Source organism: Papaver somniferum, chromosome 3 (assembly GCF_003573695.1).
Source record: "Papaver somniferum cultivar HN1 chromosome 3, ASM357369v1, whole genome shotgun sequence".
NCBI lineage: Eukaryota > Viridiplantae > Streptophyta > Magnoliopsida > Ranunculales > Papaveraceae > Papaver > Papaver somniferum.
This window is the reverse complement of record NC_039360.1, coordinates 74245862-74267603: the sequence shown is the minus strand read 5'-3', so window position 1 is coordinate 74267603 and position 21742 is coordinate 74245862. Positions and strand designations below refer to the sequence as shown.

General features: G+C 40.3%; 1 protein-coding gene and 1 pseudogene across 1 annotated transcript; both read right to left on the bottom strand.

The window, feature by feature from the left end:
* Positions 1–162: 162 nt before the first annotated feature.
* Positions 163–1714, bottom strand: LOC113359607 (4-hydroxyphenylpyruvate dioxygenase-like). Its single transcript, XM_026603213.1, has 3 exons — positions 1108–1714; positions 439–994; positions 163–334 (listed from the first exon to the last, which is right to left on the bottom strand). Exons 1-3 carry the CDS (start codon positions 1712–1714, stop codon positions 163–165), a joined length of 1335 nt encoding a protein of 444 aa, XP_026458998.1.
* Positions 1715–16139: 14425 nt separating this feature from the next.
* Positions 16140–16239, bottom strand: LOC113362446 (annotated as a pseudogene).
* Between the last annotated feature and the right edge of the window lie 5503 nt (positions 16240–21742).

The following is a 21742-nucleotide window of genomic DNA, read 5'->3' as shown; positions in this document are numbered from 1 at the left end:
TCAAACACTTGAAGATAATAAATGGTAGTCTTTTCATTTACAATGGCCATCTATACTGATTTCGTACTTCAAGAAAACTTAAGATTACATTTTTTCCATCCTAACAGGCTAACACTTCCTAATACTGATTATTCTTCGCATTTAGTTTTGTCCTAGTAGGATTTATTGTGAGTTGAGATAAATGTCCTTCTTCTCGTATTCTTCGACAGATTTAAAAAGAGCTGAGATGTTTCCTTTCCCGAATCCCCCACATCCTCCTTTCTGAATAATATTACCGTCTTCATCTTGCACCATGCACCCAATTCGTTGTATTATCTCTAGCAGTATTGTTGGCCTGAAAAGTTTGTGCTATAAAAAATTAAGCTCAATGCAATGCAGTATTAGGATAAACAATGATATTAATTACGTAGGCATGCAGTATGCTATTAGCGTGTGTACCTATCGCCCACAGGCTTGATGAAGATTTGAAGTAGAACACCTTGATCATCTTTATCTACCAAAATCCCAAACTCTTCACACTCCTTTATCTGCTCATCTTTCAAAACATTATCTCCAATTCTATGCTTCAAATTTTTGTAGTAAGTCGGTGGGGGTGGTGGCATGAATTCAAATCCGTAACAACTTCTTTTTCTCATTTCTTTTAATGTCGCAAATATATCTTCACTAGCAAATGCCATATGCCCTACTCCTTCACCTTGGTTGTGTTCAAGATACGTCTGAATTTGACTCTTTGTCTCAGTACCATAAACCGGTTCTGATATACTTAGCAATACTGATTCTCCATTATTCGCCAGTACTCCTGTATTCAAACCGCTCTCAGCTTGTCCTGTTAGGTCATCCTTGGCAAACTGAGGAAACTCATGAAACCCAGAAAACATTTTCACATAATTAATAACGTCTGCGATATTGAAAACATTCCCTGCCACATGATCCAAGCGACGTATCCCAAAATCCTCTAGATATTTTGAAGCCAGTGGTTCCTCATCATTTATGCCTATAAGATACGAAAAAATAACGCGGTACATAAACAAGTGCGTATAGAAGAACATTAACATGTGTAAAATTGTTACCTCATTATATAGTACATACAGTATAATATGTACGCACCTTTAAAGCCTGGCAAAAAATTGAGACCAGGATTTGAACTATTGAAGCTAATATAACGCAGTACAACATCGCCATAAAGTTGAATTTCTGAGATGATTGTACCATCATTAATTTCCATAGGAGGATGTGATGGTCTGGCACCATACAAAACACTGATATTGAATGCAGACTCTGCATTGTCGACTTCTACAGCGATTGCTCGAACACCAAGACCATGTGAAGTGGAAAACCAATGAGCAGTGGAATGATTAAAAGTAGGGATGGAGGCAGTGCTGCTAGTAGCGTGCCTTAGTATTTCATCTACCGAAGGAGAGTAAGGAGCTGTAAATAGGATCTTAAGGTCACCAGAATGGAGAAGATACGAAGCATGTGCCATATTTCCCGTGGAAAGGTCAGATTTTTCTATAATTGGTATACCAAGTCCGTATGAAAATCTTTTAGCCGCATTGGTTGCGTCACTGCACCAAAACTCGACATGATGGAACTTTTTGACTTGAAATCTGTCGGATCTTGGATTTGTTCTTGTGAAATTTGCATGACCGACTAGTGTGAATGATCCATCCCCACCAAGGTTATTATGCGGTTGCTTCTGCATATCATTCTCCATCTCGCACTCTCTGCCTTACTCTTGCAAGGCTTTGATAAAGAAGATATGAAGATGAGAGAATATTGTCATTAACAGGCTTCATGGGTTCACTTTATATAATATTGTTAGATTTAGTGAGAGTATATATGAAGCAAGTCGATACCGTAAACGCAATTCTAGTAATGAAATAGTTAAAAGCCTTATGGTAATCTTCTCTATCACCGCAACCGCAACCGCAACAATGAAATAGTTAAATGGCTTACGCTAATCCTCTTTGTCACTGCAACGGCAACAATGAAATTATTAAATGGCGTTTGTTAATTCTGTTTTGAGTCTTTGACCCTGCGATTCTAATTTGATACTCCCTCCGTCCTAGTTTACTTGCCAAAATAAGATCTAGCTACGACTTTTAAAATTAATTGCCCAAAAGTGACCCTTTTGGAATTCTAATTCCCAAAAATATTCATTTTTTTATAAATTTCTAAAAATGTTTTATGGATATTTTTTTTCCTATTTTACCCTTGAATTAAAATTGTTATGACTACTAAGTCCCCCCACATTATATTTTTTTATTATTTTTTGGAAACTTTTTTGGAAAAAATATGATCTTAATTAATATTTTAATTGATGAAATGTGTTCACATTGCTAAACATTGTGTTCACAATACGAATCATCTTTTTTTATAATTTAACATTGTGTTCACAATATTTTACATTGTGTCCACAATTTGACTATTTGTGCATTGTATTCAAAAAAGAATGTGTACTCATTGTATCTTATTGTGTTCACAATAAGGTCAGAGATGTATTGGAAAAAGAATGTGTACCCACTGTATCCTATTGTGTTCACATTGTGTTTATAGATGTGAATAATAAGAATGTATACCCACTGTTTTCTATTGTGTTCACAATAAGGTATGATAAGAATGTATACCCATTGTTTTCTATTGTGTTTACAATAAGGTATAATTTGGATTGTGTACCCACTGTATCCTCATTGTGTTCACAATAAGGTCATTTTTCATTAATTAATGAATAATAAGAATGTATACCCATTGTTTTCTATTGTGTTCACAATAAGGATGTATACCCATTGTTTCCTATTGTGTTCACAATAAGGTATAATTTAGATTGTGTACCCACTGTATCCACATGGTGTTCACAATAAGGTATAATAAGAATGTATACCCATTGTGTTCATAATAAGGTCATTTTTCATACTGAATAATAAGAATGTGAACCCAATCCTTCCTATTGTGTTCACAATCAGAAAAAAATAATTTATTGTGTTATTGAATGTGTTCCCACTGTTTTTACATTGTGGACCCACTCTTGCAATGTGGACCCATCGAATTCCACACACTCGCTTCACACGCGCACCTTTTGCATCTTCTTTTTAACACATTGAACTCATTTCATTAATATCGAATGCATCTTCTTTTCATCGAACTCCGCCTCTCTCTTGGTATTACTTATTAGAATGACATTTCTTAAATTCTGGTTCCGCCATTGTCTTCTATATTGGTAAAAGAACATGCACGCACTTCAGTTGCCAATGATTGAACAAAGTCACCTTGTGTCTCCACATGGCCTTCACCTGGATTTAGATAATGCAATTTACTTCCTTAGAAAAAGAAAACTCACAACAGTTTAATCTGAACAAGGGAAAATAAGAATGACCATTAAGTCCTCCAACATTATATTTCTTTATTATTTTCTAGAAACCTTTTTATAAACATTATGATTTTAATTAATTTTTTGAATGATGGAATGTGTTCCCATTGTTAAACAATGTCTGCACAATACGAAAAAAAAAACTTTTTTATTTTGAAGAATGTGTACCCACTGGATTTTCATTGTGTTCACAATATGGAATCATCATTTATTAACATTTTGTCTATAATATTTAACATGAGGCCCGATCGGTTCACAGACTTAGTCTCACAGACTTTGTCACAAAGTCTCCTAACAAATGGATCTTGAGATTTAGACGGCTGAGATTTTAGAAAAACACACGGGTTTTAATGACTGGTCCATGACCCGATTTAATAGTTAAGATATTATTCATTTTTCCCATGTTGTCGTCTCTCTCTTCTGCTGAGGATCAGTAAAAAAAAATCCATTACCATGAGCTTTTGTTTATGGTTCTCTCATCTTCTTCCATTGTTCTGCACCAAAAGAAACTGTTAATAGCTGTAAAAAAGCTTTGAATTCCATGAACGCCCAAAACAAAGTATTACTGAATCACAGACAAAAACCAAATTTCAAGAACACCCAAACACACACTGTGAACACAAAGTTCATTGTCATCGGAGTGTTCACAAATAATACGGGCAGACTCATGACAATATAGTAAATAGGCTGCGCCTGAGGGGGATGAATCGGTTATGTTGAATCCTTGACTCAGAGTCCTAAAACTCTTCCTCGTCTCATCAAGTACAATCATTTTTCTTAACTCGCATAATAAGATAAATAATGGATGAAGTATAAAACGTACGAACATGATGTACCATAAATATCGAATCGAATATGCAAAGTATAAATGCATGAATACAGATGAAACGATTAACTTATATGATTCAGCACTCAGATCTCTGTCTGCGGGTTTGGGTTTTTCACTATATGTACGATGGTTACAGAAATAGTCGAATGACTTTGAGATCAACATAGGCCTGCGTAGCAGGAGGAGTTTCACTTACACTTTCTCTATCTCTCTCTGTCTCTCTCCTATTTTCCTCTCAATATTCTCGGATCACCCTCTTCACTTGGGAGAGAGGGATATTTATAGGGTGGTTACGTGGGGTCCACTTCTGAAGTCCGTTATAAACTTATCCTCTTGTGTCTTGTGCCGCTTACGCAGAAGTCTTCGTGTTCTCGGTTCTCTCTGCGTGTTCCGTTTGAATATGCAGTGCTATCTGCGCTTCCTCCACAGGCTGACTGACACGTATGCTGTTTGAGGGTATTTAATGCGGGTAGTTGAGATGTCTGTCCGTGGTAGACAGTTTTCCTCTGCCCTGTCTTGTCTGCGTCAGTTAGACTATCCTCAGCCGTAGATCTTAGATCTTTCTGGGGATAGGAAAAAGTGACTATTGGGTTATCCTCCAGTTCTTCGCAGTGTTCTAGTGTTTCTGTCTCCTCGATCCTCTACCGTTGTATCTGGTGGGTGGCGACGCTATCTTGACAAGGCGCGTCTCTTGGATGTCCACGTGTGATATCATATCTTGATGCTCTCAGTCGCATGTCCTCCACGTGTGTCTTTGTGGACACGTGGCGGAAGATGAAATGTGTACCTACAATTTGCCCCTTTTCCTCCTACTGGGCGGTTAGTCGAAGTGGGAAGAAAAAACGTGTTACTCTCTTCATCTTCTCTTTATTATTTTCCTAGATTTTAGGGCACTTTCCCCACTATTTGCAATAACTTCTTCTTGGGTAGTGGGGAAAAACGTGTTACTCTCTTCATCTTCTCTTTATTATTTTCCTAGATTTTAGGGCACGTTCCCCACTATTTGCAATAACTTCTTCTTGGATAGTGGGGAGGTTTTATTTCTCTTTGCATATATATATGATAAGGAATGTGAAAATTCTCTAGTAATAAATTTCATTCCTTCTCTTTCCTCAGAACTTTTATTTTTTGTTCTCTGCTTTTGTATCCTTGTTATTAATTGCTGCTGTTGTTCCTCAAAGCTTTCTGCTGCTGCTGTTTGTTGTTCCTCAAAGCTTTCTGTTGCTGCTGTTGTTGTTCCTCAAAGCTTTCTGCTGCTGCTGTTGTTGTTCCTCGAAGCTTTCTGCTGCTGTTGTTGTTCGTCGAGGCTTTCTTCCTGATTTTTCATTTATAGGTAAGTGGTTTTACTGTGTTTGATTATCTTTTGATGAAAAATATATTCATTTTCTGATGTTGCTATATGTGTTTGTGATGAAGAACATATATATAGATGTGTGTATGATTGCCCTTGTTCGTTATTACAAACAGTAATGATTTCTTCCTTCGTGTATGCTTGCCCCTATTTGTTATTTCCCCTTTTTATTTAGGGTTTGTTCTTATTTTCCATCTGGTTCATGATTATGAAGAACTGGATGAAATTGGGTTTTTTTATTTTCGTTTTGTCTCCGCGGAAATCTGAAACTTGTTTGTGTATTACGCAGACATGGCTGATCGTCCGCGGGTTTCTTATCAAACTCCACCGTCGAGTCCGCGTAGATCTCCTCCGCGTAGAGATCCTGATATTTCTCCGTCTGGTGGAGGTTCGTCTAAGTCTTCCCAAGGTGATGCCCGGGTTCATAGGGTTTCGTCTTCTTCTGGTCAGAGGTACTCATCTTCTAAGAAGGGTGAGTCGCAGAGAGGGAATACGCAGAAAGGGGACCGGCCAAAAGAGGCTCCTGGTTCCCGGTATGCTATTTCTCATCCCTTTGTTAATCTGCGTGATGATCCCAAGAAAATGCGGGATTTCCCGCCTCTTCGTTTAGTGGCGCCTCCTTCCGCGTCTCAGCAACATCCTCTACCTCCCCCTCCAGTGTCTCAACCCAAGGGGAGGTCTTCGAAAGAAGTGGTTTCGAAGACTGAGGCATCTAAGGTTCCTCCTAAAAGAAAAGCTTCCGATAGAAATCCTTCGAAGGATTCTGCGCCTGATCCCACGGAGGAGGAAGATATTTCTCAGGAAATACGCAGCGTCGCTGTTGGGGAGAAGAAAGTGACCTTCAAACATATTGATCTGGAGGTTTTTAAGAAAAAGCATGGTCTTCAGCTATTCGATGTTCGTTTTTACACTGATGATGATGATATTACTTATGAGATGATATCGACGTATAAGTTTGATGAATTTCATCTGCTGACCACGGTGGGGGCCTTTGAAGCGGGTCTTATGTTGCCTTTGTACAAGTTTGGGGATTCCTTTTATTATGATGTGTTGGCTGGTCGAGAGGGCTCTTCGAAGAACACTCACTGTCGCTCTATTTCCCAACTTCATGGGAATTATCTTCGTGCACTGAGGGAGTGTTATCTTCGGAGCAAAGGAGAGACAATGATGACCCTTTATGTTCCCAAACCTGAAGAAAGGGAGTGGTATACGCCTGAGAATTTTAACAAGTCTTTTGGTGACTATGTCAACAGTAGGAATCGTAAACCGTGGAGTGTGAGTCTTCGTAATATTGCCGCTCCGCGTGGTGAAATCCGTCTTCTGAGTGAAGTAAGTGGTGCTAAGGTGATGTACGTCCCGGGTACAGAGAATTCTACTAACAAGTTGGTGTTTCCTACTCGTGAGCGGATCAAGCGTGATCATGACTATGAGTGGCACGCGACTGTTATTGAGGTTGTTGGTCCCTGGGCTTGGGGGTGGGTTCCACGTCCGCAAGGATGGCGTCCTACCGCAGATAGCCAGATACGTGAGGCTCCTCCTGCTCGTTATGGGAATTTTCGTCCTTGGCATTTGAATTTTGAGGGCATGAATTTCCAATATGCCCTCGATGTTGTTGATGGAGGTGGCGAAGAGAGTTCCGATGCTGATCTTCAGACGAAGAATACTGCGGTTGTCAAGGTAAGATTTCCATATGCCTTGTCCTTCTTTAGTTGAGGCAGTTTTAATTCTTTTCAAAGCCAAGGATTTTTATTTCTATATGCCTTGTCTTTTTAGGCGACGAAGAAGAGGAGGATAAATCCCAAGCAGTCCACCACCGCAACAATCGAGGAGGCGGAGGTTCATGAAGAAGTTAACATCCCTGTGACTGAGCTTGGAGGGGATGAAGATATGTCTGATAGGGAGGAGCGTACTGATACATCCCCTCCAGGTCATGATGATGAAGAATTTGTTGAAGGGAATACTACCTCTGGTGGCAGCGGTATTGGTGGTGAAATTAATCCCGCAGGTGGCATGATGTTGGTGCCGAAGCTAATCTCGCGGGTTGCAGCGATGCTGGTGATGATAACATTTCCCTTGGTGATAAGGGTGTTGGTGGTGAAATTCCCGCTGCGTCCCAGGAGTTTTCCTTTGGCCGGATTTACTCTGCAGGGAATAGTTTCGATATAAACGCTGCCCTGGGACTGGCTTCTGGTTTCAATCTGCTTTCCCCAAACGATGATTGGGATGTGCTTGGTAACTCTGGCAAGGCGAATGGAAAGGGAAAGGGAGTCGTGAAGGCTAGTGATATTCCAGAGGGGAGCGGTGCTATAGATCTTCCAGATTTGGATGCGGGAGTAGCCTCGAAATCTTCCGGCGCTAAGTTCACGAACACGGGTGGGGCCTCGGTTGGGTCTTATGGAGATGATTTTCCTCAGTCATTGATCCTTGAGGGTGATGATGCCATCTTAGATTGGTTCAAAAAGAATAATTTGATGTTCGTACCCAATCCATCTCCTACGGTGTAGGGTGAGAAGAAATATGATGCCTATACCCGTAAGATGATGAAATTGTCTCCCGAGGACCAGGTCGCAGAAGCGTGGGATAAGAATCTTCGGGCCTTGGAGGCTGCTCTAGTGATCGACGCTCCCTCGACTGTTGCTGATATGATGGCCTTGGATGATGGGTATCAGTATGGATTTTCCCAACAGGGGATGTTAGAAGTGAGTTCTCTTATCATTTCGCCTTGTATCAATATTTAACAATTTTAGAGTCTGGGTGTTCTAATTTCTGATTCGCAGATGATGAGGAGTGAGCATTGCAACCACATGTTGTACCAGTTTTTTAAGGCCAAATCCCTCAAGTTGGAAGTTAAGCTTCGTCTTCGGGAAGAGGAGCTTACCGCGGGTGAGACTGTTATCTCTGATAGGGATAGGGATATAGGTGAGTTGAAGAGTCTCCTCAAGGCTAAGGAGCAACAAGGCAAGGAGGAGGAGAAGCTTCGCTTGGAACTTTCTATGGATCGTAGTGAGTTGGAAGAGGCTAAGAAGAATTCTTCGGATGTTACAGGTTCGATTATCTGTTTTCTCTTCCTTGTTGTTGTCCTTTACTGTAATTAGTGTTCTGTCTGAGTCTCCCTACCCCGCCCTATCTTCAGTGGGTGGAGTTCCCGAGTTAGTATGGCTTCGGAATGAGCGGCAACGTCAGAAATCTCGCATCGCAGAGTTGGTAAAGAAGATAAAGAGCTAGGCTGATAAGTGGAATGCTCGTGCCGATGAACATAATGCTCTAGCAGAGGAGTGGCGGGGCAGACGAGTCCAAATGGTTGATATGCAGAACAAATATAACAATGATCGTCGTTTGTTTAATGGAGCGTTGTTGTGGACGCGTGACAACCTTCGTGAATCCCGAGAACAGGTCTCATCTTTAGAAGCTAGAATCAATCTCTTGGAAGAAGAATTGCGTCAAGCTCGTTCTTCTCAGTCTTCTGATGTTAGAGATTACATTCAGCGTCTTGCTAGGGAGAGAGATGACGCTAGGGCTGAGGTTGGTGCTCTTAGCAAAGATTTAGCTGCGCCTAGGGACGATGTGGTATGCTAATCTGAGTCTGAGAGGAATCTTGAAGTAAATATGTATCAACTTAACAAGGGTCTGGAGGAATTAAACAACGAAGTCAACCATCTTCGTCATTTGGATTCAATGAAACGGGTAGAATTAGATGCGAGTCAGTACGCTCTTTCAACCCTTCAAGCGGATTATAAGAAGTTGTCAGATGAGTATGACTTTCTTGATGAAGCCCGTGACGTTGTTGTTAACGAATATGAAATAGCTTCGGCGAGAGTCGAAGCTATATGCTTATATTATCGAGTGTGATTCTGTAATTTCCTGGACCTAACCATCTGTATTTTTCTTTTCTTTCCAGAGCTCCAGGGACAGCTTCGTACTGCAAATGCAAAGCTTGCGAAGGCTCAATCTAAATTAGCACATCAGGAAAGCCAGATTAGTCATCACAAGGGTTTAGCTACAGCAAGGGACGAGGCTTCCCAAGCCGCTTCGAAGGAAGTGAGTCGTCTTTCCTCGTTGTTGTCGAAGGCTGAGATGATGAATACTGTTATTACGTACAAGGCTCGCTGTCAACTAGTGGAAGAGACTAACAAGATTCTGGACAACATCGAGTATGATCTTAAGACCGAGCATGGCCTTATCAAGGATTATCCGCGCCGTGAGAAACCCCCGCCTCATATGTCTGGTTCTTCAGGGCCTTCCTCGAGTGGGAGCGTACCTTCATCGCAGAAGGGGAAGACTGCTAATCCTGCTGGTGGGGTAGAACTATCCAAGTAGATTATTTTGGAAAGTTGATCTTCGTTGATTATAAGGCTTCGTGAGATTCCTTTTGTATTTTCTTGTTCTCGCGTATCATTGCCAAGCCTGTAATCAACTTTTAATGAATTGATCATCGTTTTAATTTTTATATGTGTTGTCTGATTTCCTTTTAAGTATTGTTATGGTTAATTTGGAATATAACTGAATGTAATCAAGGATAGCAAAGTGTTTGAGTGCGAACCCGAAGATATGTGTATCTTCGTGAACGTCCTGAGACATGTCACCCCGCTGGCTAATCCTGGGCCAGAGGATTCCCAGACGGTGGGGGTCGGGGTAGCGTTCTAGGATATGAGTTGTTTGGAATGTACATTCATTCCGTCAACCCGCTGCCATAAGATTGGTTGGGTATCTCTTTCTGCTGGATGTCTTCCCCCATGGTCCTACACTTATAGACGATGATAGGGGAGTCCCGAGAGATTGTAGGTGACTACTTTCCCCAAGTAAAACAATAATTAACACAAGTATTTACGTGGTTCGACAGCAGAGTGTCTACGTCCACGGGTGAGAAAGTGTCTATTTAGTTTGTTGAGTTACACTTGGAAGAATTCCATTGATGGAACCTCTGAGGGTAGTAAATAGCAAAAAAATAGGAGAATGAAGTATTGTCGCGGAGGTCATTTCTCTATATTTACAGGTGTAGGGTTCTTGTGAGGTGTTGTATTTACACGCGGTCGTCTTATTACTATGTTGCTCCATGTATTTTGAATATTTTTTTGCCGAAAGTTTGCTTGATTGATAGGTTGAGGTTTGCTACTCCTCTCTCAGAGATAGAAACATGTCGATCGCAAGCGTCGTTTTCTTCTTCTGGTGCTCTTCACGCAGATACAGGTCTGCGTTGCTTTCTACGGGTAGTATGGCTTGAGATATTTTGCATTCCATGGGTGTCTGAGGATCTCCCCTTTTAGGTTGCGTAGATAATAAGACCCATTTCCTGCAACATCATGTATGACGAAGGGTCCTCCCCATGTTGGTGCTAATTTTCCCACTTCTTTTCTCGTTGGTATTGGGGAATGGTCCTCAGCACGTATTGCCCTTCTACGAAATTTCTAAGCTTAACCCTCTTATTGTACTCCCTTGCTAGTTTCCTTTGATAGTTTTCCATTTTTTCTAGTGCTGCCTCCCTCCTCTCTTCTAGATCATCCAGCTTTTCCAACATCATGTCCGTTGTGAGGTTCTTATCCCATGCTTCAGTCTTCGTAGTTGGCATGATTATTTCTGTTGGGATAATAGCTTCGGCTCCATAGGTGAGTAAGAATGGGGATTATCCCGTGGGTGATCTACGAGTTGTCCTATAATCCCATAAAACATTATGTAGTTGCTCGCACCAACGCTTCTTGTATTCGTCTAACTGCTTTTTGAGGATAAGTGCGACGGTTTTATTCCTTGGAATTGCTTGCCATTGTCAGATACAATCTCAGCTGGTATGCTAAACCTGCAAATGATGTTTTGAAAGATGAATGTGAAGACATCTGCGTCTCGGATCCTTGCCAGGGATTTAGCCTCTACCCATTTGCTGAAATAGTCCGTGGCCACTATCAAAAATTTTCTCTTCCCTGATCCTTCGATTAGGGGACTCAGGATGTCTATGCCCCATTTTGAGAATGACCAAAGGCTGTCTACTGGGTTCAACATTGTTGCGGGTGCGTGGATTTTTTTGGCGAAACGCTGGAATTCTTCGCATCTTCGTGACATTCTTGCAGCGTCTCGTATCATTGTTGGCCAGTAATATCCTTGAGTTTTTGCCTTATCTGCTAGGGATCTCATTCCGCTATGATTGCTTGCGTCACCGCGGTGTATGTCTTTCAAAATCAAATGGCCTTCGAATCTGGATAGGCAGCGTAATAACGGTCCGAGAAAAGATTTTTTGTACAAAATATCTTCTCTCAGATGATATCTTCCTGCCTTTGAATGTATTTTTCTGGCTTGCTTTAGATCCGAGGGTAGTATTCCTTCTTTTAGGAAAAGATGAATCTCAGATCTCCAATCTTCTTCTTTGCTGAAGTCTTCATCTTGGTCTGCCTTAGTCATGATGTCGTCTTCTTGGAAATCATCCGCGATGAATTCTCCCACGTCATCATCTGCAATATCTTCTTCTGTGTTGTTCCCTTGCTGTGCAGCGCAGAATTCTTGAATATCAATTGAAGGCTCGTAAATCCTGGTTACTTTGATTGCTTTGACGTCTTCGTTTCTGAGCATCGATGATATGTAGGCCAGGGCGTCCGCGTGCCTGAGCTCCTTCCTCGCCAGGTGTCGGAATTTAATGTTTGGAATTTGTGATGTTAGTGTTTTCACTAGGGCTGTCAATGGGTACCCATTACCCGGACCCGGAACCGGACCCGGTATATTTGGGTCCGATTCCGGGTCCTAAAGTTGGACCCATTAGCTACTTAGGACCCGACGGGTAATTACCCGATTGGACCCGAATTTAAACGGGTCCAAACGGGTAATACCCGTTGGGTACCCGCGGGTATCGGGTACCCGTTTATTCATTCTTTTATTCATGTTTTTAGCAAAATTACAAGTATTTTTTCTAGTTTTAGCTTTGATATTTTACTCATTTAAATTTTTTCTCTTACATTTAACCTTTATTTAGTACATTAATAAGAAATAATAATAAATTTTTATAAAAATTACTTAAATCCAAGCCAAAAAGAGAAATATATTAAGTTTTAAAGATTTTTTAAATAGTTTTATTAAGACCCAATGGGTACCCGGGTACCCGTCTTAAACGGGTCCGGTTCTTGGTCCACAAGTTTAGGAACCGGACCCGGAACCGTTAGGAACCGGACCCGACCATTATAAATAGGGTTCGGGTCCGGGTCTAGTGATACCCGGGAGGACCCGGACCCGTTGACACCCCTAGTTTGCACCAGTTCCATGTATGCTGAAAATGTTCTGTCATAAACATTATATTGCAACCCTATTTGTCGGATGACCAGCTGCGAATCGCTTGTCAGACGCACGTCAGTTATGCCCATTTCTATTATCAACTGAAGGGCATGCACCATGATAGACGCATTTATGTGTCTAATTTGTCCTCAATGTTTCATATTGTTGGTACTCATTTTCGTCCTTATTATGGTGTTTTGTGTATTTTTAGGTATTTTTGGAAAATAAATATTGTTGGAAAAATTGGCTCGAAAAATAACTCGGAACACCCCCGGAGGACACTTGCTATACGGAGTCCAGATTTGGTTAAGGGGCACCTCAATTACTAAGGGGTACCCCAGGTCACCTCCAAACCAGACAGCTGCTATTCGCACCCCACAGCTGGTTAGAGGGACACCATCTTCTTCGTTTGAAAATTAAATTTGGCGGGAAAAATAAGCACTGAAACTGGATGAAGTTTCGATCAAAATTTGAAGCAGTTCTGAGTAGACTAAAGGGCTGAAACTTAATGGGTAGTTGTGATATGTCCTAAAAAAGCTGGTATGGGTGTTTGTTTCGACCCAATTTGGATGGAATTTCCGTGGTGAAGAAAACAGGGAGCACGTGGCCGGAAAACTCCATCACGGGATTACAACAAATTGAAACGTGTACTGCTCGTGTTTGGATGGAGTTTGGAGTCTGCAGAGGCGTGTAGAAGGAAAATAAGGAAGGTTGGATAGCTGCAGATGCTCGGATGAAGAAAAAAATATCCGGAGAATATTTTTTATTTACTGCCGAATAATAGAGAATTTGTGGTATTTAACTCGAGATTCGAGGAGGATGTTGAATATAAATAGGCTGCTGGGATATCATAGAAGGGACGGAGAGATTGGGAGAAGTTTAGAGCACCACAGAGTCAAAAAATCGAATTTGCAGAGAGACCACCTGTTGCTGCTGCTGCCATTGAAGAACACGAAGAACAGACTCGCCACAACCGTCTTTTTTAAATAGTGTCAGCGACTCATACGGTGGGTCGCAGATCAGAGACAGACTTAAAAAACGCAACAGTACAGTAACGGCTCTTTGTAACGGCTTTTGCAATAGTTATAAGCATTGCAAACCCGATTTTTATTATAATTCTCCCTTATTCATCATTTGTAACCCTTTGAGAATAAATGAAATCAACTTTTGAGCGTGTTTCCAACATGATGAGCGGCTAATTCTCTCGTAACCAAGGCAATGGATGAAGCTATTCACACATGAACAATGGGTAACTATTTCATTTTCTCTAATATTTAATTATAATTCATTTAATCATTGCTTTTGCAGAGTTCTTAAAAGTTTACATAATTTTCTTCATTAGTTGTGATTCAATTAGATAGGTTATGCTTTGGTTAGATAATCTATGCTTAAGGGATACAATTAATTTTTGAGAATATATTTGATTATTTGTGGATTAAGAAATAAAGGATTAAAAGGATAATTAGAGTTATGAAATATTTGACATCATTCATGTGTAATAGTGGATTCTAGTGTCTTGGTTATTTTCCAATCACTTGAAATCAATTTTGAGTTAAGTTTTCTATATTTTTAAGTTCTATTAAGTCTAGAATTCATTGCCTTCACAAGCCTCAACGAACTCTTTACTACAACATCATTGAAAATATCATCAATTTTTGGCGTCGCCGACGCGGTTGTCTTTAGGATAGAGTTTTTACATTTTTTTTTTTAGTTTTTTTTGTTCTTCTTTACGTTTTTGGGTTTTTGTCTTTTCCTTTCAGATTTTGGGAATTTGGAGCGAAAGAAATTTTTCCAAAGCTTTTGGCGAATATCTAAAGACTTGAAGTAAAAGGCAAAGCGAAAGGAGCTAAAGAAGAAGAATTTTTTTTATAGAAAAAGAGAGAAAAAAAAGGAGAGTGTTATTTTATTAGATTGTATTAGGAATTCTTTTTATTTTGTATTTTTCTTTTTCTTTTTGCACTTTATTTTTTGGACCTTTCTTTTGGACTTTGGACATTTGGACATTAATTTTTTTTAACCCTACGGAAGGGTAGATTAAATATTAAATTGTTTGCAGAGAAGGACAGTGATTACGATATCACCTCGGCCCCTCGGGTTCGTACACAACATAGGAGTTGTGGCCCGAGTCGACGACAACGGTTCATCCCCCGTCTGGAACGGGAGGTAAGTTTTTCGAAACACTCGCGAATCCCCTGTCAGCGAGTTACTGTATTCCTTCGTTTGCATATATGTTGAGGAACTGAAAACGGTTGTTTTAAATTCCTAGTAAAGGGCAAGAACTGGCCATACAAGATAAGGGTTCGGATTTCATCACCGTTCTCTTCTTGCCCGCCTTAGGAAAACGAAACCAAACGCGAACCTAAGCTTTCAAATTTGGAATAGAACGAGACCTATAGGGTAACGAGATTAGTAGGAAAGTCGTTCGAAAAATATTGGTTACTCTTTTAGCATACTTCGAAGTTCATGATGGTCTCTGTAAGTTGAATGCGTGACTGCGCCGCCTTGTGATAGCGGTGAGGCCTTGGGTATCAAAGCTCCACTGAGCTTCCCTCGCCTCAATTCAACTTAGTTTGACTCGGATTGACTCCAGAGGGGTTTGATTAAATAGTAACGAATTCCCTTTTGAAGGATTAGAAGCTGGTCTAGAAACAATCTAAGTGGAGCCATCATGATTCTTGTTTGCTAGAATTCAGTAGGTTTGCTGTGGTGGAGTCATCCTTGTTTGTGTTTGCATAGAACTTCCCTTCCCTTTTAGGGATTTTCTTTTTAGTTTTGTTTTTCTAGTGTATGCCCGAGGTAGAACGGGGTTGGAAAAGAAACACTCTAGGTCGTCTGATTAGTGATAAACCTAGTAGTTCTTCTTGTTAAGGCGGGGAGCTCGAAGACTCTTCTTTAGAGAGCCCTGTTTTTGGAAACTTCAGTTTTGAGAATCTGCTTCTTTGTGAAGAAAGTACTCATAATCCTTCGGTAGTGCCAGAAATGGCAACTTTAAAAGCTTTATTGAACCCAACTAGGACCTCTCGTCCGTCTTGTATCAAGTTAGCTGAAACCGAGGCAAATTATGAACTCAAACTTGGGACTTTACAGATGCTCCCAACCTTTTTAGGAAAAGAGAATGAGAAACCCTATTTTCATGTTAGGGAATTTGAGGAAGTATGTAGTACTCTGAAAATTAAAAACTTTAGTGATGATGCACTGAAACTTAGGTTATTCCCCCTTTCCTTAAAAGATAAAGCCAAATCTTGGTTGTATAATTTGGATTCTGAGTCAATTGAAACCTATGAACAACTTACATCTGCCTTTATACAATAAGTTTTTCCCAAGGCACAAAACATCGTCTATTAGGACACAAATTTGTACTTTTGATCAACAAGAGGGAGAATCTTTATATAGGTATTTAGAAAGGTTCAATGACTTAATTTCCCAATGTCCTCATCATGGTTTAGAGAAGGTTAGGTTAGTTCAGATCCTCTACGTGAGTTTAGATTATTCAACAACAACCATGGTTGAGTCCTTATGCACATGTGGGTTTGAGAATAAAACTGTTGATGAGGCGATGACATTTTTGAATTTAATCGTCAATAAGACCCAACAATGGGAAAATAATAGGGAACCCCAGAAAACAATTCTTCTAAGTAGAGGAAATGTCAATAGGTTAGAAGGATCCTATGAGTCAGATACTACAATAGCAGCCATAGCCAAAAGGTTAGAAGCGTTGGAATTAGGTCATTCTAGTGGTACTAGTGGTAGAATAGAGCCTTTTTGGGAATACCATATTGTTGAAGAGCAAGCCAATGCTCTTTATAACAACACTAGATTCGATAACCGTCAGAAGTTTGACCCTTATTCAGAAACCTATAACCCTGGCTGGAGAAACCATCCCAACCTTTCTTGGTCTAAGGGCCAGAATCAAGGTCAGTCTAGAAACTCTCAAGCTCCCCCAGGTTTTGTCTATCCTAAGAATCCTTCAGCCCCGGCACAGTTTCAGAACCCTTCGGATAAGAAGATTATGAGTTTAGAAGAGTCTCTTGCTTTGTTAACTCGTAACACTATGCAGTTTCAGCAATCTGTTGCTCAAGGTATAGAAGAAAATAAGAGAATAGGTCAGGCTAACTCTCAGGCTATTTCCGAGTTGAAAACCCAGGTTAGTCATATAAATGAGTCTTTAAGAGAAAGAGGTAAGTTTCCTAGTCAAACTCAACCAAACCCTAGAGGAATTAATGAAATAGGTGAAAGACCATCCGATCATGTAAATGTTATTAAAACCCTTAGGAGCGGTAGAGAGATAGACAACCAGGTTTTCATGCTTAATAGTGAACATGATGTAGTTCACCCTTCTGATCCAGAGAATGAGAAAACTGATAGAGTCTCCAAAGAGACCAATGAGGATCCTGCTGAGCCCGGCTTTGTTCCCAGAGCCCCGTTTCCCCAGCTGCTAGTTCCGACTAAGAGGGAGTCCAACTTTAATGATATATTGGAGGTTTTTAAGAAAGTTACTATCAACCTACCGTTGTTGGATGCGATTAATCAGATTCCGGCTTATGCCAAGTTCCTTAAGGACTTGTGTACATGAAAGCGTAAGCTTAGTGTCCAGAAGAAAGCCTTCCTAGCTAGTCACATGAGTTCCATTATTCAGAATACCACTACTCCTAAGTATAAAGACCCAGAGTCCCCTACTATTTCTTGCACAATAGGTAAATACTGTGTTGAGAAAGCTTTGCTTGACTTAGGAGCCAGTGTGAATTTACTTCCATACCATGTGTACCTTAAGCTAGGACTTGTTGAGATGAAACCTACCCAGATGACACTCCAGTTAGATGATAGGTCCGTTAAAATTCCTCGTGGTGTGATCGAGGATGTTCTTATTGAGGTCGAAAAGTTTATTTATCCAGTGGATTTTGTTATCCTAGATACCCAACCTGTCCCTGACCCAGAGAACCAGATACCAGTGATTTTAGGTCGCCCATTTTTAGCAACTTCCAATGCGATCATTAACTGTCGAACTTGTATTATGAATTTGTATTTTGGTAATATGACTATTGAGTTGAACATCTTTCACATTAGTAAGCTACCCCATGAACTGGACGACTCGAGCGTAGAAGAGGTGAACATGATAGGCACCTTAGTAGAGGAGTCATTACCAAACACTTTGATAAAAGATCCATTAGAGAAATGCCTAGCTCACTTTGGGATTGATTTTGATGATGATAATGTGATTAATGAGGTGAATGCTTTGTTAGATTCAACCCCTTTGTTAGACACTAGTAATGGATGGAAACCTAAGTACGAACCTTAACCCGTTTCCGAGTCTACCCTAGTTCCTTCGTCAGAAAAGCCTCCCAAGTTGGACCTTAAACCATTACCAGATACCCTGAAGTATGTGTTTTTAGGCCCATCTGAAACTTTACCTGTGATTATAGCATCCGACTTGGATAGTGATCAGGAAAGTAGGCTAGTGACTGTCCTTGAGAATAACAAGGAAGCTTTAGGGTGGACCATAGCATACATTAAGGATATAAGTCCTATTGATTGTATGCATCATATCTATTTAGAGAGTGAAACCAAACCTTCTAGGGAGATGCAACGTCGACTGAACCCTAATATGAAAGAAGTTGTTCGAACCGAGGTTCTGAAGCTGTTAGATGCAGTCATTATCTACCCCATTTCAGACAATAAGTGGGTCAGCCCCGTTCAGGTTGTTCCAAAGAAATACGGTATTACTGTAGTCCAGAATGATAAAAATGAGTTAATCCCAACCCGAATGACCACGAGTTGGCCTGTCTGTATTGACTATAGAAAATTGAACAAGGTCACTAGGAAGTACCACTTTCCCCTTCCCTTCTTCGACCAAATGCTAGAGAGATTAGCTGGACGTAGCCATTATTTTTTTTTAGATGGATACTGCGGTTATAATCAGGTTCCTATTGCCCCAGAAGACCAAGAGAAACCACTTTTACCTGTCCCTTTGGTACCTTTGCGTATAGACGCATTCCTTTCGGCCTATGTAATGCCCCTGCGACCTTTCAGCGTTGTATGATGAGCATATTTTCTGACATGGTAGAACGGTTCTTAGAGGTCTTTATGGATGATTTTTTAGTGTTTGGTTCGTCTTTCGATGAGTGCTTGCATCATTTGTCATTAGTTTTGACTAGGTGTAAGGAAAAGAATTTAGTGCTTAATTGGGAGAACTGTCACTTCATGGTTCGTTCAGGAATTGTTCTAGGGCATATCGTATCTTCAAAGGGTATAGAGGTAGATCGAGCCAAAGTTGACCTTATTAAAACTCTACCGGTCCCAAAAACCGTAAAAGGTATTAGGTCATTCTTAGGGCATGCTGGTTTTTATCGTCGATTCATTAAGGATTTTAGCTTAATTTCTAGACCTCTTTGCAATTTGCTTGCAAAAGATGTTAAGTTTGTCTTTTATGATGCTTGTTTAGAGGCTTTCGAGAAGCTTAAAACTTTACTCACTACCGCCCACATAGTCCATGCACCCAACTGGAACCTACCCTTTGAGATCATGTGCGATGCTTCAGATTATGCTATTGGTGTTGTGCTAGGTCAGCGTGAAAACAAGTTACTTCATGTAATTTACTATGCTAGTAAAACTCTGAATGATGCCCAGTTGAACTATACCACTACAAAGAAGGAGCTGTTAGCCATTGTGTTTGCCTTAGACAAGTTTAGACCTTATCTCTTAGGTTCTAAGATCGTAATATTTACTGATCATGCTGCTTTAAAATATCTTTTGTCTAAGAAGGATACGAAACCTAGATTGATTAGGTGGATCCTGTTGTTACAAGAGTTTTCTCCGGACATTAGAGACAAAAAGGGTGCAGAAAATGTAGTAGCAGACCACTTGTCTAGGCTTGTTGTGGATACCCTTAATGATTCCCTTCCTATAAGGGACAGCTTTCCTGATGAACAATTGTTCTTTGTTACCCAGTTACCTTGGTATGCGAATATAGTGAACTATCTTGTTACTGGTCGAATGCCCCACCATTGGGGTAAGCAAGAGCGTTCTAGATTTTTAGCTGAGGTTAAGCACTTCTTTTGGGATGATCCTTATTTGTTTAAGTATTGTCCAGACCAGATTATTAGTAGATGTATACCTGAGAGTGACCAATCCAGTATTATTTCCTTTTGTCATGATCATGATTGTGGGGGTCACTTTAGTGCTAAGAAGACTGCTGCTAAGATATTGCAGTGTGGATTCTATTGGCCTTCGTTGTTTAAAGACTCCCACAGTTACTGTGTTACTTGTGAACGTTGACAGAAATTAAGAATCATTTCCTGTAGGAACATGATGCCCTTGAACCATATTTTAGTTGTCGAGGTCTTTGATGTGTGGGGTATTGACTTTATGGGTTTGTTTCCTAATTCTTTTGGTAACCTATACATCCTTGTCGCTGTAGACTATGTCTCTAAGTGGATTGAGGCGGTTGCGTGTAAAACCAATGACCATAGGGTTGTGATTGATTTCTTGAAAAATAATATACTTACACGTTTTGGTACACCGCGAGCGATAATTAGTGATGGTGGATCGCACTTTTGTAATGGACCTTTTAGGCTTTTGATGAAGAAATATGGTATTACACATAAGGTAGCTACCCCGTATCATCCACAGACTAGTGGTCAGGTTGAGGTTTCCAATAGGGAGATAAAACGTATATTAGAGAAAACAGTTAATCCTAATCGGAAAGACTGGTCGTCTAGGCTTACTGATGCCTTATGGGCTTACTGTACTGCGTTTAAGACCCCCATTGGAATGTCGCCTTATCCGCTAGTGTATGGAAAGGCATGTCATTTACCTGTCGAGTTAGAACATAGAGCTTATTGGGTTGTTAAGCAGCTAAACTTTTCTCTTGACAAGGCAGGAGCCCATAGAAAACTCCAGCTCAATGAGTTGGACGAGATTCGTATTGATGCTTACGATAGTGCGAAGGAGTATAAGAACAAAATGAAACTTGTGCATGATAGAAATATTTTAAGGAATCCATTTTCTCCAGGTCAAAAAGTTCTTTTGTATGATACCCGCTTGCATCTTTTCCCTGGGAAGTTACGTTCTCGGTGGACGGGTCCTTTTATTGTTCGCACTGTCTTTCCTCATGGAGCTATTGAGATCGAGACATCGGATGGTAGTAGTTCTTCCAAGGTTAACGGTCAGAGATTGAAACCCTTTTTAGAACCCTTTCCTGCAGGTGATGTTGAGGAGGTCCCTCTGGAGGACCCTGTTTACCCTTGATTGACCATCGAGGCGGTTGTATGTTGTATATTAGTTTTTGATTTTCTTCACCCAGGTACTATCTTTCCAACTTCTCCTCGTGTTATTTTACTTTTGGTATTTCTCTTTCATTAGAAACATTGAGGACAATGTTATATTTAAGTTTGGGGGTGGGGAAGAACTTTTTAGTTGCACTTTTGAAACTTCTAGCGTCACATGGTATCCGGTTAGCTAAGTTTACATACTGTTTCTCACCGAAAAGATAGAAATTGGAATGCTAGGGATAACAACCTTTTGAGACATTAGAGAAAAAGACATTGAGATCCTTGAAATTCAGGAGAGAACTTGTTCCTTTTAGAGGATAACTGTGATGGACCTAACCATACATGATGGAAAGGCAAGTAGGTTAGGAAATGCCAGAAAGACAAAAACAACCTCACAATGTAGTCTTAGTTACTGGATTGCGCCTCTCTCTCATTAGAAACTTATCATCATCAACAAGCGGAGCGACATCAAAATCTATGAAGAAAGTTGAAGACGTTTTAGGTTTAGAAGCAACAATAGAAAAGAATGATTCAAAAATCAAAGTTGAAGTTATAAGAGAAAATGATATAAGTTGTTAGAATCCATGATACCAAGACATCACAAGTTGCGAAGATCCAAGTTTTGAAAGTCCTTCTCTCATGGCCATGAAAATTTTTGTCTTGTATGTTTCCAAAAAAAA